The sequence below is a fragment of the Diprion similis genome, chromosome 5 (genome assembly GCF_021155765.1).
Source record: "Diprion similis isolate iyDipSimi1 chromosome 5, iyDipSimi1.1, whole genome shotgun sequence".
Lineage (NCBI taxonomy): Eukaryota > Metazoa > Arthropoda > Insecta > Hymenoptera > Diprionidae > Diprion > Diprion similis.
The window spans coordinates 3,063,799-3,083,135 of NC_060109.1; the positions used below are offsets into that span (position 1 = coordinate 3,063,799).

At 36.5% G+C, this 19,337-nt stretch overlaps 2 protein-coding genes across 4 annotated transcripts; one reads left to right on the plus strand and one right to left on the minus strand.

Annotated features, from left to right (window-relative positions):
- The first annotated feature begins 292 nt into the window (after positions 1–292).
- Positions 293–12,369, plus strand: LOC124406201 (huntingtin). 3 transcript variants are annotated; one of them, XM_046881552.1, is made up of 15 exons: positions 293–537; positions 782–968; positions 1,215–1,493; positions 1,981–2,122; positions 2,494–3,063; positions 3,212–3,822; positions 3,905–4,218; positions 4,379–5,722; positions 5,974–10,030; positions 10,109–10,314; positions 10,401–10,575; positions 10,711–11,124; positions 11,546–11,706; positions 11,868–11,955; positions 12,037–12,369. In XM_046881552.1, the coding sequence occupies exons 1-15, from the start codon at positions 452–454 to the stop codon at positions 12,133–12,135; spliced, it is 8,733 nt and encodes a 2,910-aa protein (XP_046737508.1). In that variant the 5' UTR covers positions 293–451; the 3' UTR covers positions 12,136–12,369. The 3 variants fall into 3 exon arrangements, with proteins under 3 accessions (XP_046737508.1, XP_046737509.1, XP_046737510.1); XM_046881553.1 differs by having other exon boundaries at positions 11,884–11,955; XM_046881554.1 differs by lacking the exons at positions 293–537; positions 782–968; positions 1,981–2,122 and having other exon boundaries at positions 1,433–1,493.
- A 467-nt stretch (positions 12,370–12,836) lies between these two features.
- On the minus strand, positions 12,837–17,681 carry LOC124406382 (pickpocket protein 28-like). The gene is made up of 8 exons (XM_046881782.1): positions 17,410–17,681; positions 15,144–15,347; positions 14,446–14,709; positions 14,202–14,358; positions 13,851–14,127; positions 13,347–13,506; positions 13,114–13,217; positions 12,837–12,964 (listed from the first exon to the last, which is right to left on the minus strand). The coding sequence occupies exons 1-8, from the start codon at positions 17,679–17,681 to the stop codon at positions 12,837–12,839; spliced, it is 1,566 nt and encodes a 521-aa protein (XP_046737738.1).
- Between the last annotated feature and the right edge of the window lie 1,656 nt (positions 17,682–19,337).

A 19,337-nucleotide genomic window follows, 5' to 3' on the forward strand; every position in this document is an offset into this window, starting at 1 on the left:
GGTAAATTTTCTGACACGATACGACCCAAGTAATTGCATTGGCCTATTCCGTTAGATCTGATCTATATCTGTGCTGCCAACTGGCAGAATGCAATGTATGTTTGTATCTAGAATCGTAACTACAGAACTACACTAGAGTGGCCTAATGACCACATGTTCTGGTCATATAGAGGTACGTTCATCCAGATATTATAGAGGTCTCCAATGAATTTTTGGTAGAATGGCGTCAAATAGATTGCGAAGTTCGTTCTCTTGATATCAATACATTCATGACTTTCATACGTCAATTATGGCACCTGTCATATTTATGTCGGCTGTTGTTATGTTTAGCACATTAAGGTAGATCACAAGTATGTAGATTATTTCCAATATGTCAGTGATTAACAGCGGATGCGCTTGACGAATAATAAATACATACGTATAATAGCACATAAAATATCCTTCGACAATCATGGCTACGATTAACGGCATACTCAAAGCGGTGGATACATTGAAAAATTTGCATCTTCAAGATATGTCGCACGATTATACAGCAAGGTATTTGTATTACATGATTTAAAAAAATAAGTACTACTAAACGTTTTCATGCGCACTTCATCCACGTAAAATGTTTATTTACTGTATAACCGTCTGGATATACGTCTTTTGTGTAAACGTCTATATTGATTTTGAGTCACAGGTATGCATATATGCGATTTAGAAGTATCTGAATTTAAATTAAGATTTCATCTTCCAGTGAGGTTATGTCGACCCGAATGATGGATGTCCTTATTGTTTTCAGAAAAAAAGAAAAAATCGGGTACTGCACTACTGTGGCTGATGGCATTTGCTCTTCTGCTGCTAGACTCACTCCGAAATTTACTCAAGTTCTTAACGTCGCTATAGAGACGCTGCTAATGCTTTGCGATGACTCGGAATCTGATGTCAGAATGGTTGCCGACGAATGCTTGAATAGGATAATACGAGGGGTATGTTTAAAATCTTACAATTAGTCTCTATTCCGTACGAACATATTCAGGCGATACACAATTAAGTTGTACTTTCTTTCAACCTGAAAGCATCTTCCTTCCCAGTTGTATTGTGAAGTATTTTTAACTTACTAGAAGTCAGTGATAAAAACTAGAGAAATATCAAGTTCGCATGGTAGGTACCATGGCTAATTAAAAAATGAATTACTTCTGCCTGTATTTCATAATAGTTTTTCCTCTCGTCAGGCTATGACAGATGGCAACATAATGAAGGTACAAATTGTATTATATTGTGAAATAAAAAAAAACGGTGCTGCCCGAACGTTGAGAACAGCACTGTGGAGGTTCGCGCAGCTGGGCCACATGATCCGACCGCTCAAGGGAAAGGCTTACGTGGCAAATCTGATACCTTGTATTGTAGCTATCGCTCAGCGTTCCGAAGAATCTGTTATCGAGACACTAGCCAATTCTTTACCGTTGATTTTAAAAACTCTGGGGAACTTCACAACAGATAGCAACGTTAAGGTAAATAAATTGGAGCAAAATACAAAATTTGTTCAATGGGACACTCTACACCGTACTTAAATCTGTATGATGTTGTTTACCCACATTTAATTTTAACAAAGTTGAAGAAAAAAAAACAAAACTCGTCACGTACAGTAAAACAATCAATGAACGCGATTGCTATGCAATTAATGATCAACGATTCAAGTACCATTCACATAACAAACAATCTACATGGCATTGTAGCTTGTGTGTTTGAACCCATATTTTAAACACAACGGCGAGCCATTTTTTACATGAATATTTTGAATTCTCACCCAATTTTCGTGTATACTTATCTTGTAGTAGATTAAACATCGTTTTATTTGCATGATTGGTTTCGGTATAAGGTATGAAGCCTACAGAATGTTAAATTGTCCCGATAAACATACGACTTCTATGATAATTATAATTCTGATTGCATTAAACAGCATTTAAGTATCTCAAAGAATGTTTACGAAATTTTCAGACTCTACTCAATGCATTCTGTCAAAACATACCTTCACCACAGGCTGTATTCCGCAGAACTGCAGCTAATATGATTCTTACAACTTGTTTGAACTCTCGAAACCCTCAGGCTTTCTTATTGTACGTTTTACAGTATATGATAGGTGAGGAAGATTTTTGTAGATCGTATTTCAGTAATATTTAAAAATATGAAACCGTAGCATTCTATGCTACATAGTCTGTAAACCTTTGAGGCCATTGAGGTAACTTTTTCTTAAAGAAATGATTGTTTATATGAGTTTAAAGTTTGTAATGTTAATGTAAAAAATACATAGAAAGAAAACTTAGCAACCGCAATCATCCCTTCAGCCTTTGGTAGTTGAAATAACTATACTTTTTACATTCTAAACTCTGTTGCATTAGCATTACGAACTTCAACCTTGTATTTTCATCCATTTTGTATCAAAATAAGGGTATTTTTAAATGTTAAGAAGCTTACCCTCGCAGAATCCTGAACGGAACTTCTCTTGATTAGATACTCTCGTGCCAATAACTGATGACGAAGACCGTGTTACAATGGTAATTGGAGTATTTGGTTGTCTAAGGATAATAATACCTCATATTGATGAAACATCAAATTTGAGCCAACCTGATGTCCCTCTTCATAGCTTTATACAGGTGTATGAGCTCTGTCTACACTTTGCCAAGTGGCACTCTGATCACAATGTTGTCAATGCAGCATTGGAGACCTTGGCTCAATTACTACAATTCCCTTTAAAAGAATTGGTTCCGATCTTGGTGTCCCATCAAGGGATTACACGCAGCAGGATAACAATGAATGAAAATACTGCTCGCCTTTCTTTGGGACCGATGAGTGGTTCCAATGTAACAATATCCGGAAAAAATTCGGAATCGACATTGAATCTGTTCGATCCAGATATTCCTGAAATCAAACCGACAGTAGAGAAGTGGATTGTCGATTCGGAGAATGTCTTGCCAGTGATTCAACGACCCCATATCAAACAAGCGGACACCAATCAAATGATGGGAAAAAAGGAAAAGTCTTTGGAGAATTACAGCAGCTTGATCATCGGATCTCTTGACAGTAAGATTATGCCGATTTATTAGACACAACTAAAATAACGATTGTGCTGACAATGTAGCAATAAAAATGATCATAGCTTGGCGATATAATCTCATACGTGTGTATGTTTGTCATATAATGCACGTTGAAATTAGAATATTATTTCAAGGCGAGGGAGTCGAGGAAGAAAGCGACACTGGAAGTGATATTCTGAAGGCAGAGCGTTCGACTGATCTTAGTTTGCCGAGTTTACAGTCTAAAGAAGACGAGTACTTGGATGAGGTATCGTCATCCGTAACATCTTTGCACAGAACATCATCTGGGGTTCTGTATCATGAATGTGACATAGGAACGTTTACGGATGCTGACGTACCCCTAAAATATTGTTGTCGATACTTGGTGTCGTCGTTTTTGCTGACTGGAATTCCTGGTCAATTGATACCTGACAAAATATTCCGAGTTAGCGTTAAATCACTTGCTCTAACTTGCATTGGTCATATTTTACGACTTTATCCAAACTTACTTTTATCGACAATGGATAAAACTCCGAATAGTAATGTAGAACAACAATACATCAGCGATATACTACTTTTTGCTAATCATTCCGATCCTCAAATAAGGGGGAATGTTGCCATGGTGATTGGATATTTTCTGAAGGCTGTTTTCCTGCAATCTGGTGATAAATACAGAAATATGGAAATATTTCTAAGGTCGACCATACCTGATAGAATAAAGGATAATATCTTGTCGTTAGAAAATCTTACAGCGCTACTATTAGAGGTGAGCAGTTTTTTCCATTTTTAATATTCTAAAATTCTAAAGACAAGGAAAAAAACTACCATAAAGTGTGTGTTATTTATAGGGATTGAAGGACGAGTCTGCTACAACATGCAGACAAACACTTTTAGCATTAAATCTATGTCTGGCTGACTTGATAGAGTCGGCAAATAACAAGTATGCTTTACCAATTCTCAAAGCTCTGCCACTACTTGTGAAAAACCCATATTTTCTTGTTAAAATCAAGCTAGTCGAGGTTCTTAGTAATTTGCCATACACAACCGTCGAGTATGTAACAGGTGGCTCACATTTTCAAAAAAATGTTATCTCGGTAATGGTTGAGTTATTGGGGGACCAAGATCAAAGGGTACGTCACGCTACAGCTTCTGCTATTGTTCAGTAAGTAAGAAAATTTTAAGATGGATACTTTATTTCAGTGATACAAATGGTGTTAATGGATGGATTTCTAGTATTCTGCAAATACCTCAAGGGCTTTGACAGTATATTGATATTTTCTGAAAAAGTAGACTAGTCTGATGACTATTTTTTTTTTTTTCAGGATTATTCCTTTGCTGTACTATCAACATCCGCACGAAGACACAGTGACAAGAAAGGCATCTAAATTGACTGAAAGACATTTATCCGATATGATATCGAACCCACTAGAAAACTCGTCTTTCCAAACAGGAAACAACTCATCGTTCAACAGTTTGCCAAAGCCCTTTGATCTATTGTGTCAACAGGATGGATATGAATATGACGAGAGAATAGAATCTGTACTATCGAGAATAATTAGTTTGCTTACACAAAAACTGGTTATAGGTTCGTCAAAATACTTGAACTACGGGTGTTGTGAGACACTTAGTTTACTCAGTGAAACATTTTTGACGACGATTTATCCAAGAGCCTGGGATTGTTTAATTCCAAAAACAACCGTCAAGAAGACATACAAGAGGTCCAACAGTCGTGGAGATACAATAAATGAAGCAACACCAGCTGGTGGTCCTGTTACACCCACGAGTAACGCATTGATATCTTTAACTGTGTCTTTTTTATCTTCGTCCCCGTTGAGCTTAGATCTTTCAACCCACAGACATTTGATGCTTTTGGCTGGGAACTTGGCATCAGGAATAGCTATGTGCAATTTAAAGCCAAATGAACCTCTGAACAATAGTGATTCAGAACCTGTTAAATTGTGGGGCTTGTTCAAGGAGAAACAAATTCATCAACATTTCGAACAGCTCTTGACGCATGTCATCCGAATTCTCAATACTTTTGTGCACGTCATTGACGAGGTACATTTACAGCATCCGAATACTAAATCTGCTCTGCCACCTCTACCAACTGCTCAGGCTCTATCACCTAAAAGGAAGCTGATATCCGATCAGAAATCTAAGGATAAAGAGGAAAAGACATCCAGCTCAAAGTTCAGTCGAGAACAAATGGGTGTGTTCACCAATTTCCCACATTATATGAAACTGTACGAGATTTTAAAGGCTGCTAATACAAATTACAAATCTACGCTAGAATCGGAAGCAAGTAAAATGTATCTCTCGCTGTTGAATGCGACGTTACAAGTGTTATCCCAAATCTTGGAGATAGCGACCATACATGAAGCTGGCAGGATAGCGGAAGAAATATTACATTATTTGCAGACGACAGTTATTTTGTCTCCAACAGCAACGGTCCAATGTGTACAACAGCTACTCAAGTGCTTGTTTGGTAGTAACTTAAGCATTCGATGGACAGATCCAGATTATCAGAAAAATTTTGAGAGAAGAAACTTTAGAGATGATTCCAAGGGTTTTTATACACAATGCTTTCAAACACCAGCAAGACAAATGGCAGATATGATTAAAACTATTGGAAATACTTGTCGAAGTGGGAATGATCCCAGTTCTGGGTGAGTTCTTTTACAGCTTTGAGTTTGAAATTTTGTGTTAATTTGCGATAGCAACCTTACGTTCACTTCAACTTTCTCGATATGACTCTCTTTCAAATAACAGAGTAGATCCTGATTTCATTCTCAATGGAATCTAAAGTTTAAAATTTGTCAAACAATTTTCACAAATAAATGAAAACAACAGTTCATTCCTTTAAAATTGTTCATAAGGTCAACTAATGATTATTTATTTCTGTTCTTGTTTATTACAGCTGGATAGGTCTTGTACAAAGAAAAGGGGATCGTAAAATGAGCTCAGTGTTCAGAAGTTTGTCACGGCATTCCGATCAGAAAGCATCGGTTGCCTCATTTATTCGTCTTTTCGAACCAATGGTCATCAAATCATTGAAACAATACACAGTCACAAGTTGCGTATCATTACAATGCAGAGTTTTGTTGTTGTTAAGTCAACTGGTACAACTACGGGTCAATTACTGTTTGTTAGACCAGGATCAAATATTCATTGGCTTTGTTCTAAAGCAATTTGAATTTATCGAGGAAGGATACATTCAGGAAACTGAAGAATTAATACCAAAAATATTTAATTTCCTTGTTCAGCTGTCTTATGAGAAATATCACTCTAAGGTGATAATTGGCATCCCCAAGATAATTCAGTTATGCGATGGACTCATGGCCAGTGGACAGTCACCTCCTACTCACTGCATCCCGGCTCTCGTACCTTTAATTGAAGACATATTTCTTATCAGGGGTTCAAGTTCGACGGTGGCAGAACAAAAGGAACTGGAAACAACCAGAGATGTTTTAGTATCTATGTTGCTAAGATTAGTCGAGTATCATGAGGTGATACAACTGCTAGCCGCCTGTTTAATGGAATCAAGATACAGCAGCGATGGTAATGGTGAAGAAAAGTGGACACGCTGGTCTAGGCTGACCATAGATTCAATTCTACCCGTTCTGGCTTCTGGTAAAGTTAGACTCGAGTCAAAGGAGGCTCACATCGCACTAGTCAAACTTTTCTCAGCTGTGTCGCCAACAGTATTTAGACCGGTCGATCCGTTGCTCAAAGTGTTGTTCATCCAAGCACCAAACTCACAAGATTCCGTTCTGATTATGGAACGCTGGCTGGGAATGGTAAACGTGGTTTTGCTCGCTTTGATATCATATGCCAAAGAAGAAGCCATGCTTGCTCGACTCTCGGATCTGAGTTTGTATAACGCCAACTTTTACTCTGGTTCTGTGTACACCTCAAAGGAAACAATGTCTGATCCGTTGAATGTGCGAAGTGCGAGCGCCTACGATATTGCGCCAGAAAAAGTGTTAGCCAGGTTCTTGTTTAAAGTTATTGGTCTAATTACATCAAAGGTGTACGATCTAGTCGGTCTTATCAATTATAAAAACCATGACTGCTATCTGGGTGCTGCTAATTCTTTAGGGAACGACAACTATTTGGTACAACAATTTGCATTCTTTTTGCAATTGTGTATTCACATGTTCGAGTCTGGTAGCCACTGTAAAGTTGCTAATGCCACAATGCAAATGATGCAAGGGCGAAACGTACTCCAGGAAGACAAATTAATGTTGACCGAATTGAATTCTCTAATGCTCCAACTAGGGAGCAAATGTCCTATACTGACGTGCCAGTGGGCATATCTGATGACGCTTCTTAGTTACAGCGAAATGTCCTTTTGGGAAGAAATTTTAGCCAAACAGTCACCAAATAATGCGGTACGTTCAACTCTCAGCAGATACAACGCGAGTGCCATGAATTCTGATCAAATAGAGCCAATGAGCAACCTGTGCAATATTAATGGAGAAATTGTGAGGAAGGGAAGTACCATACTATTCTGTGACTATGTATGCGAGAATATTAATGACGCGGAACCACTAACTTGGTTGTTGGTCAATCATATTGAGGAAACTATATCTCTCGCTAGAGAACCTCCGGTGAAAGAACTCCTGGCCGCGGCGGTTCACAGGAATCCGGCAGCAAGCGGTCTCCTTGTTCAAGCGATAGCTGCGAGGTGCTTAGATCTGTCAAAGCCTAGTTTTGTGAAAAGATTGCTTCAGTGCTTGGAGGGTACCCACCAGTCTCAAAGTGGAGCTCTAATCTTGGCTATGGTACCAAGACTACTCACTTCGAAATATTTGGCATTGTGCAGACTGGCGGCAAAAATTGCCAGTCGAAGGGCTGAAATTTTACTAACATTGAGTACCGAGGACATTAAGACGCAGCTGCCTAGAGATGATTTCATGGAGATGATGAACATCTTGTTGTCGACGAGATTGGCAAAGAAATATGGTGGTCTGGTTAGCTTGTTGAACAAACTCGGTGCTCAGCACTACGATTTGTCACCGTTGGAATTGGAACAGCGTCGACCTTTTAATCCGTCGAGCATCAGAGGTATTCAGCTTGATAGGAACTGGTTTTATCTTCAGACTAAACTTCGTTGTTGTCATAATAACAGGAAATACAGTTTACTAGAATCTGCTGAACTACTTGGTAATATGAACTATGAAGACACTTTGCAAATTATGTCCTCTAACGATTTTAATTTAAAAATCGTCAAGGAATGCTTCAAATTGGGCATTAGATATACAGTTAAGAAATGTCAAGAGCTTGGATTCAGTAGAAACGATGAAGAAACTGATATTGTGTTCGAAGAAGGTGATCTCTACAAAGCGGCGAAGGAATGCTTACTACAACATGTACAGAATATCAACGAACTCGTGCCTAAACAACGTGAAATTTTTCATCCCATAGGTCGAGATATGAATACTAAGGAGGCTAAATACGTAGCCAAACTTTCAGAACTGATGAACGACAATGTTTACTGGAATACTTTGCTTACAATTATTCCATCCGTTACTGTATACATTGAAACATTACCAGCGCTATTGAAATATGGTCTGTCAGAGATCAATTCGAAATTCGAGGACGTTTTGGCCAAGTTTGGACTGCTGTGCTTTGAAGTGATACACTGGATGCTTAAGGAATGTGAAAACAACAAGAGAAAATTAAAGCCAGAAGAACTGGAGGTGGCGTTAAGGTGCGCTGAGGCAATATTGAAGAATCAGAATCTGCATAAAGCATTTGGCAATAATCATTACTGGGTTTGTACCGCATCAGCGACTTTGACAAGGATTGTCGAACATTTGTTGGCTTCTAATCAGCGTCTTCCTGTCGTCAATAGTTGCGGACTTAAACCAGCACTGGAAAATAATGAAACAAGACCTTATGCACAAGCCTGTATAGAAATGGCAATGCTCGTCGCTTGGCTGGAAAAGCATCAAGGCGAGGGCGCGCCAGATAACATTCCATTATTCTTATTTAATCCAATTAAAAGTCTGATTATAACTGTGAGCAGAGAACCTTTAGTCAATTCTTTTGTTCTCACTCCTCCGCTAGTTTGGAAGCATGGCTGGCATGTAGTCGGCTCAGGTCCCACCAAGTGTCTTGTGCCGTTGTTATCTTCTGAGTCTAATTTGTTGCATGAAGTCGACGTACTTGAACAGTTTATTTATCGATTGACTTTGTTAGGATGGACCTCTAGGCTTCAGTTTGAGGAAACGTGGATGGCATTGTTGAGTGTATTAAATATCACTCAAAATGAGGGCATGTCTTTTGATGAATTAGCTGTTTCCATTCAGGCGACAAGCTTGGCTGTTCAAGCTATAACCAACCTGTTGACCCAGACTTTGCTTTTGCCGTGCCCCGGGAATCCGGTAAACAGCACTTTCATTCACCAGTCAAGAGATCCACAGCTTTCTCTGCATAAAATTAGCTCTCAGAAACTTTACTTGATACAAGAAACTCTGATATCAAAGTTTGAGTATGTTAATGAATCAAAAAGTATTCATGGGTTGACACTAGATCACATTTTTCACCGAGGGAACATTGAGCGAGTATCTAACAGGCATCAATACAGTTACAGTCAATTTTCTCTACCTTTTTTATGGGCGTCCTGCTCTTTGCACGAAGACAAACTCAGCTCCAGTGTTTTGGAATTGAAGAAATATCGTAACAACGTTTTAGAGTCTTTATCTTTGGACCTAAATTCTTGTCTCCACTTTTTGCTGGAACTCTACTCCTCGTGGACTCTGCCACGTGTAAACACGCCCCTGAGATTATTGAACGAAGTGACCAAATCAATACTAGCTATCTCAGAATTGTTCACCGAGAGATCTCAGTATCAATGGATGCTCGATACTTGCTTGGATTTGTCCAGGGTTCATCCAATCGAGAATGAAATCTTACATCAGTATCTCGTTATCGCAGTGTGCAAAGCTACTGCTGTTCTCGCCCCACTAGTAAGTATATTTGAAATCGAACATTTTTTGGACTTACTTACGATATAGTACCTTTTATCACAGTACATATTTTTATAGGATAGTGAAACTCTTGAAAAAGTGAAACGTTTGATAGAAACGAGTTTAAAATCTGGTTTCCTGCCAGCCAGGGTCTTCGCCTTACAAGGAACCCTCTATCTTTTGCAAAGTGCTGTATTTGCCGACTGTGAAGAAACTATGAATATTATCCATCCATTAGCCATAGAATATATTCAGAAGCACATAGATACTCAAGACTCGCAAGGGTGAGACTCATAGTCATATAAACATTCTCAAATTTCAAATCACACGCGCTTCGCACATTCCGTATTCATATCGCTATTTAATTTAGTGTTCTCAGCCAGAGTGAAGAGCATCAAGGAGTAATGTGGGCACTAGTCTTTTTCCTCTTGGAGCATGCCGAAGATACGCCACCAGATGCAGAAGCTCCGGCAGTGCTGGAACTCGTGCTTTCTCTGGTCAATACTCAAAATATTTCAACTTCTCTTCATCAGACGTTGTTACAAGTAAGTGGAAAACATATTTCCTGTTACCAATTACGATGTGTGTGGAGTTTTTTTATAATACAACGTTTATCATTGCTGCATAATGATTGTATTGAATTATTTGATTCTTACTTCGCCACACATGCGTCATTTCAGGGTTTGGAGCGATTAGTTGCTACAAAAAGTGTAGTTGGTAAAGTCGCAGAACAAATTGTGAAAGTTGCAGTTGATAGACTGAAACAGGCGAGTCCGATTCTGGCATTACCTGCTTTGCAGTTACTGCTAACTTGTATGTATACTGGTGCAGCCGAGAAGTTGAATAATCCAGAGATTGAGGAACCTTTACCCGACGAGGAGCCTGAAGTGTTGGTGCAGTCTATCGAAAGAACGTCTGCGATTTTTGATCGAATCAAAAAGGGATACCCTATGGAAGTTGAGGTATTATGCGGAGTTCTACCAGGTGTTCTTGGTGATTTTTTCCCACCCTGGGAAATTCTCACCAAAGTAATTGGGGAATTTTTATCACCTCAACAACCTCATCCCAGGTTATTATCTGCCGTTGTTTTCCAGGTGAGTAGTTTTACATTTAAGTTAGATGCTATTACTTCATTAATATTACACTTTACCAGAGTAAACGAAATTGTTTCAAATAAACAAAATATATGAGACTTGATTTAAAGTTCAACAAAGCACAAGACTGCAAAGTAACTGTTGTTAAATCAGATTAAAAACTGAGCCATGTAATTTGGCGAGTTGAAATTTTTTTTATTGGACCTCAGATTTTTACATGTTTTTTTTCGACAATATTATCATGGTTTTGCACTATGTGTGCTACATTAATAATTGTGACTTATCTTCAAGTGCCCTCGTGTACTAGCATGGATATAGTACTAGTTTTCTATAATATTGTGTCAGATTCTTCGAAGTGTTGATGACGTGAATAAAATTTTCCTTTGTGATGAATAATAAAGATTAAATTCTAATCTCTGAGGTATGCGAAAGAGCTTGCAACAGCGCGCAACTGGGACTACTGCAGGAATGGGTAGTTTTCAGCTTACCAAACTTCATACAGAGTTTACCAATCGCAATGTCGACGTGGTGTTTGTCTTGTTTCTTTATCAGTGCATCGACAAATCCCTGGCTTAGAGCATTGTATCCTTTTCGCTCATCACCAAGAAGAATAAACTATTCTATTTTACAATGTCAGCTGAATGCTGATTTGAGCAATTTCAAAGCTAGTTTATCATTCAAGAGTAGCTAATTGCATGAATATAATTTCGTTTTGAAAATATTTCTTAACTTTGTAAATGAAGCTTTCCACATGTACAGTCAAGAATTGGAAAGTACGAATATGAGGATAAAAAAATTCTCTGCATATCGGCAGCTGATTTTTACCAGAAGGTAGGAAGGATACATAGTTACATTTCATTAATGTTACCAAGATAGCTTTTACCTTTTATATTCTTCAAATTCTAAAACTAGCTCTCAAACACTAATCAAAAGATGGCATTCGTTGAGACGTTTGAATCAGCGGCAAAGGAACCAGGCACTCCATTCAGTGATATTTTAGCATCCCTGTAGCTGGTGTTAATCACTGGGCTTCCTACCTCGACATGACGTACAAGAATTTAAGAACTAAATAGATATTTAAGTAAATATTATGTGTTCGTTTCACTGTACAGTATGAAATTTTATGCGCAATGTTACTGAAGCTGTTATTGATTTTAGATTTATATGTACATAATTATTATTATATTTATTGATGCGCGTTGAAAAAAGGAGAAAGTAACAATAAATTTTATTTTGTAATCAAAACTTGTTGTGCTAATACCAACTGACGGCAATAATCTTCCTGGAAATTTGTCCAATTTTTTATTCTAATTTCCATGGTAAACTATGTGAAATTCAGTAGTTTAATGCGCACAGTTACCAAAAATTTTATCATTGTTATTAATCGAATTTTTATCAATTTTTTTCATGGTTTAATCAAAATGAGTGAGAAATTGCAATAATTGCTTTCTGAATAATTTTCAGGGTCTTTGTGAAAAAAATATCTATTTTCGCTTGATTTTTCGTCAGGAATGGTTTAACAGTGACTGAAATTCGAAACCTTTTTTCTTTTAATTACTATCTTCCATTATCCATTTTACAATAGTAAATAGATATGTGTAATTTATTATTGATCGCAGAGTGCTGAAACTGTCTTATTAACTATAAGGAAACCCGAGGTACAGAAAGATGGACTGTTATGAAAACTGGAATCGTTATTGTAGAAATTTTTATTACTGTCTTCCGTTTCTAGAGATATGAAATCTATACCAAAAGAGTTTCAACGTAAGATGATAAAATATTTCAATGAATGATATTATACTTGCACCAAGGAATAAACCTGCAGCTCCACCAACTGAAACTGATAAACAAAGATTGCTATAATTTGATGCAATTGTATTACAGATTCTTTATATAGATATTGATTTTCTTTTAAATTGCGATAACTAGCAAATTGCTGTAAAAAAATCAAATTTTGGTCAGGATCGGACAGTATGATTGCTAACGTACCTAAGAATTCAGTAAATCCGAAGAATACTTCACGACGCATCTTGATGAAGGGAAATTCAATATCAATGTTCACCGTCCTGACTGGTATCACGTCGACTCGGTCACTTTTCGAATAAAAATATCGCATTTTGAGGATAATCATATTCCAAAAATAAATGACGGCTTGTGAAGTTTACTAGTAGACTTGTGGGGAGGTATTTTGATCCAAATTTCGCTTCATAAAGGATACTCACATGTTGTAGGCAGTCCCAGTACGAATATTATTATACCTAGCTGTATTACAGTTTTCTGGGCAGGTACACAAATTTTGGTTGCTGCTCTTCAATGAAATTATCGAATCAGAAATACTCCCAATACAATGTAACTGTGTGGAATTACATACTGGAACACCAGCTGTGGATAGAATATTACGAATTAGGAACATCTTACATGATATAAAAGATATTCATTTCATGCGATGCTTAATTCTCTAACTGAGCAAACTTCTTTACTCTCTTTTTGATGCCATGTTTTCTGAAGAGAAATGAGTGATTACGTAGTTTGAAAAAATGCGCCTATCAATTAACGCAAAATTACACTGTTTTTTGGAATCTTTGACAATTCTAATATATCTGAAGTTGTGATATTTAAGACTTATTAGGTACAGGCACTTTTTATTCATAAATGTAAAGTTATTATATGATACTAGACATGGAATCAAACCTGCAGAATGATTCAACACACGGAATAACACTCACGCATCGGTCTTGCAAAATACGGGTAGCACCCACATCGACCTTTTATAAAATTATATCTACATTCTAAGATACACATGTTATATGTGTAGACAGGCCACATCTTCAACTCTCCGTCTTCAGGAAAATTGCATTCTCGTTGACTCTTAGACAATTGTCTGAGCTCATCAGAGCTCTCTGTTTGTTGAACGGCAACTCTTATGTCTACGACAGCCACTTCTTTAAAATTGTACCACCAACTGTTTAGTTGAGGTAAATCGTTCGGATAGTGTAACGCCAGCTGTTGATAAAAAAAAATTAGTTTTGCTTACTTTTTTGACGTGCCTATTATTTCTACATTCGCAAAAAGTGCACCGTCGTTATAAAATCAAGTCTTTGAAACGAACAGTGAGAACTTGCTTCGTATGGCAAAGGAATTGCCTGGATATTTATCCTGTCGTTTCGACGAGCGTACTTGTATGTCGGTAAGGATCTCTGTGGGAAGATGGTCCAGTTATTTGACACCCAGTAACTGCAAGGGAAATATTATATCCAGCAGATGGAGACTAGTACTGGAATATACGTAAATTCATTAACATGAAATCATGCAAATTCTTACTCTACTGATGAGTAATTGCTGTATGCACCATATAGAGTTGCACATATGCCTTTCTCCGTGACAACCAGAGTTTTGTAAGTCCCGGTGCACTCCTGCAAACCGCATTGATTTGGTTCATAGTCGATATGCAAGTCCTGGAGTATTTGCAACCAGTTGTTAGGCGAAGTGCCGTTGTATATTGGCGTTTCATTTAGAGTTGAGTAAACTGGTCTCGATATGAATTGAAAGAAATTTCTTGCCTCTTGTGTATCTTCAACTCCAAATCTTTTACAACAATATTGTCTATGTTTAAAATGTGCGGTGGCATAATGAAAATGGAAGGAATTTACCTGTGCTGATTTTTAAATATTCCACCTTCTGCCATTATATGAGTTATGTTTTCAATCAAGTCTTAAATTCAAACAACCAGATAAAATATGCTGCAGTTGCTTTCGAAAATTCTGAACAACTTTGACGAGTTGAAAAATAAAACTTCTTAGACTTACAATGACTTTAGACTGCAGTTTTTGTATTATAAGTTTGAATGATTTGATGTTATTTCTGATACGATCATTTATAATATTTATTGTGTATGTGAGAAGATCAAATACGGAAATTACAAATTTGCAACGTTTCCTTGTATGTGAGTAATTATTTTCTCTAACTGTCTTGAGAATAACTGTTGTGATGTGGTTCATTTCAAAGCGATGACAACTCACTTCTTGAAGACGTCCGGAAACTTATCCGTTGAAATGTAGTCGTCCATGCATATGGTCAAGGCTGGCTTCGTGACGTTGAAATTTTTGTAATCAATATCAAGTACTATGGTTGTTGGATTATTCTGGTATTGAAACCACGAGTACTGCAGCGATGATGCAACCAAACATCCAAGAGCCGTTCCAACAAAAATTACTGTCAAAATCCTAATGAATCAATCAAAATAGATATGACAAGCTGGATTCTCATCTAGTTTGAGTTTCATAAAGAGTGATCCAAATTGACAATTAGTTTGCAAAAAAAAATGATTATTGATTCATACTTCCTGGCGAAAATAATTTTCAGAAACTTTCAAAAATTTTATCAAATTTCTTAGAATGTTACTATGTGAGATTTTTGCAACTTTTATGCAAAATTTCCGAGGGACTGTAATAATTTCTGGAAATTCTGACCAAGTATTTACATTTCTGTTCAGAATAATAATAATTTTACCAGTTTTATGAAAAAAAACTCTGCTCTTTTGGGAAAATTTCTGAGAAGTTTCAACAATTCTTGTTTGACTGAAGATATTTTTACACAGATACGACCAGATTTTTTCAGGAAATTTAATATTAACTGTTGTTCAGAACGTAGCAATCTTGTACAGAAATACATCAGAATTTTTCGCAATGCCGTACCGCCATCAAATACGCAGAAGTATCAGATCTCCGATTTTTTCACGGGTTAACACGTTGAGTTCGTATCTTAATTTATTATTTTATACATTGAATCGATTTATTAAAAAAATTAATTATTCCTGGAGGGAAGAAGTGTGTGTGTGTGTATGAGTAGGTTGGAAGGGGCGCGGGGGGGGGGGGGGGGGCTTTTCTCTGCAACAATGAAAATTATTAAACGAAATGATTGCGCTCATAATCAGTCTGCAGTAGCTGTGATCAGCAAAACACAAGTTGCGATCGAAAAAGGAAAAAATTTATTCCATTCCTCCAGCTGTTGATTATACGGTTCTAGACGTATTTTTTGAATTTTTAATCATACAATTAGCCAGAAAAAGGTTCTACAAAGCGACTCTAAAATGACAAAATCATGATCAATGACGAAAAAGGAAGGCTAACTTTTGTGGATTATTTCACTCGATTTTTGCGGATTCTGAAAAATACTAAGATCAATTTATTCAGACGCTATATTGACGCTATTTGTAAATTTTTTTGGGATAAATTCCAAGTATTCAGCGTTTTTATAAGTACAAAAGGATCTTCATTAATACATATTTTTACAGACACAATAGTTTGCATTTATTTACGTCAAAGATTACAATAATTCGTATTGTAGGTAATAAGATTGAAACAGTTATTTTACAACATTTCTTGACAGCGAGAAAACATTTTGAGAAAAAAAAAAAAAAAAAAAAATTGAATGAGGTATGATATGTACCCTAGAGTGTTTCAAAGAAAAATAATTTTGCGATCCTTCACCATGGAACCCCATAAAAAGTTTGTGTAGGTCAACAGAAAAATTCTATCAAAAGATGGGCGTTCTACGTTATGTGGTAGATCGCGCTCAGTCGATTATTTTCTTTTTTACATTTTTTTGAATTCATGGAAGTATCATGAATAAATTTTTTTATTGCTTGCATCAATCATAAAATCAATTTACGTCACAAAGATGTCCCTCATTTGTAATATTAAGTCTCCAGTTGATATTCGAGAGTATCTAACGACTTTTTCATTATTAATTCAATCTCATGCAATAGATATAATTTAATTAACGCCGTTTAGACTGTATCGGTAGAGCTCTGGTATCGGAGGAAACGGGTGTCATAGAGTGTGCGTCAGCTGTCAAATGAAATCTCATTATTAACAGTATATAGTCCGTTTATTCGGTTCGGTCGCAGCCGTACTTCACAAAAAGTCATGTCATATCAACAATAAATTTGCATCTAACAACATTGATTTTTTATTTTTAACTACCGGAGTCCAGAAGTTTGTGCTGGTACTTTGCTTAGTTGCCTGTTTGCAGGCGTATCACACATTTCTAGTGTAAGTATTTAGAAGTTGAACTCAATGTTTTGAGCGTGATACTTATGGTATTGGTTGCCTCTTTGTAGGCGTTTCACATATTTCTAGTGTAAGTATTTAGAAGTTGAACTCAATGTTTTGAGCGTGATACTTATGGTATTGGTTGCCTCTTTGTAGGCGTTTCACACATTTCTAGTGTAAGTATTTCACTCATCATGAATGTAACTGTACTGTTGTTTGATAGTTATTATACCTCTCAATAAAATGTCTCCGTGGTGCAACAATGTGATTCAGTCCGTGTATGGTTGACTTGTTGAAAAAATCAACGATGTACTGTGACATTGGTGTTTTTACTTTGATTTTTCCCATCCCTACTTGCGCCGCCGATCTGCCAAGTCGACCTACATCTTCGGGTTTAAAGATTTTTCGTTTCACCACATCAGATACGACGTCTTTCAGATAATATGGAACTACATTTTGTTCATAATCTTTCAGTGTTTTCACGTGAATTACGGTGGGAGCCATTTTGCATATACCGTGTTCGTATGCAATTTTCGATGAGAACTGTTTCGCTGTAGGTAATATGGTTGTGACAGGGATGAAAATATGAAGAGAACCGTAGGCAGAGAAAACGAATAATTTTTTCTAGCTGGAACATGCAATAATTATGTTTGCTGGTTGAATATTTTATAATCGCTGTCGAAACGCTCGCACGTACACGCATCCGTAATAAGGTGTATTGATCTTCTGTATAGTATAATATATACGACAAAACTAAATATCTACTTATTCAATTAAATACGCTAATCGCATAAGAATATAGTTATTTGAAAATGTAGAACAATTTACCTGAAATGAGTGTTGGAAATTTGAGGATTTTTTATTCGGACAGTTTTACCAAAATACGTTGACTATCAATTGTAATGGCGAACAAAAAATCTCAAGTGCAATTCATGCTTAGTCCCTATTATGTCATAATTGCTTATATACAAGTGATTATCAATTAAAAATACTGCATTCTTCTCGCAGTGAAATTGATCCTCGTCGATTACATCTAAATTCATTTGGTGGACGGAAGGCAGTCAGCTATTCAAAGCCGTGGAATAAATAATTTGTCAGTCTTAAGTGACCATTAATTAATTCGTCGATCAAACAAAATATTTTACCAGCCGAATAAGAATTTATTAACCGAAATAAGTTTATTGGGTCGAATTAAAAAGTTTTTCATTCGAAGGAATAACCATATTACGTATTTGGACGATTCAATCACAAGTGCAAATTTCCTTTGACATTTTATATATTAAGTACTTTTCAATATGTAAACTTGTTTATTCCTAACTCCATAAATTTAAACCAATTACAGGTTGAAGATTACTTTAACTAGTGTAATAAATAATAATTTTGTAGAACTCTAGAGCCTTCTATTATAAAACTCTATCGATTATTCCCGGGCCGATTGCAAGCGACAGCTGTCTATAAGTTATGCAATGAGTTGTGCAAATGATAAGGAAATAAAATCATTTTTCATTTAAGAAATATTAGGATTGAGAAAACATGTTTGTTGGTAAAAAAAAGAATATTTAATTATATTCAAGTGTATCATCGAATTAAAGAAACATTTGAACAGTGATGAACCTTTGATTGATTCGATTAAATCGAACTTAACTCACGATGCGCTCATAATTTTGGTTCATTGAATTCAGATGTAACAGCTCATAGAATGGCGAATACATGATTCCCAAAAATTTAAAAGGGTTCTGCAATATCATTAATAGATTGCCTTATAGCTGTGCCGTTTATTATATACTAAAAAACCATATTGGAGTAGCATATATTGTATGCACGCCATGAGAATTCCTCCGGAATAATTTTTTAGTTTGCTCCGTGCTTCACTCAAATGTTCGGAATGATGCCATTGCCCATGAGCGTTAACCACGGGAACTGTTGAATGTTAAGAAAAATACGTGGGTGGAAACACCTCGTTACACAATACAATTCGCTGCCATTTCAATCTTACTTCATTCTTTCGAAAGTGTTGTTTTTTTCTATCCGAATTTACATCGAAACTCGTAAAAACTTAACGAGCTTTACGCAAATATTTCCTTTCCACATCAGAATTAAATGCAGTTTGTTTTGCTGTGTGCTTACCTTCTTCCTCATCATATAATCATGGTATCACAT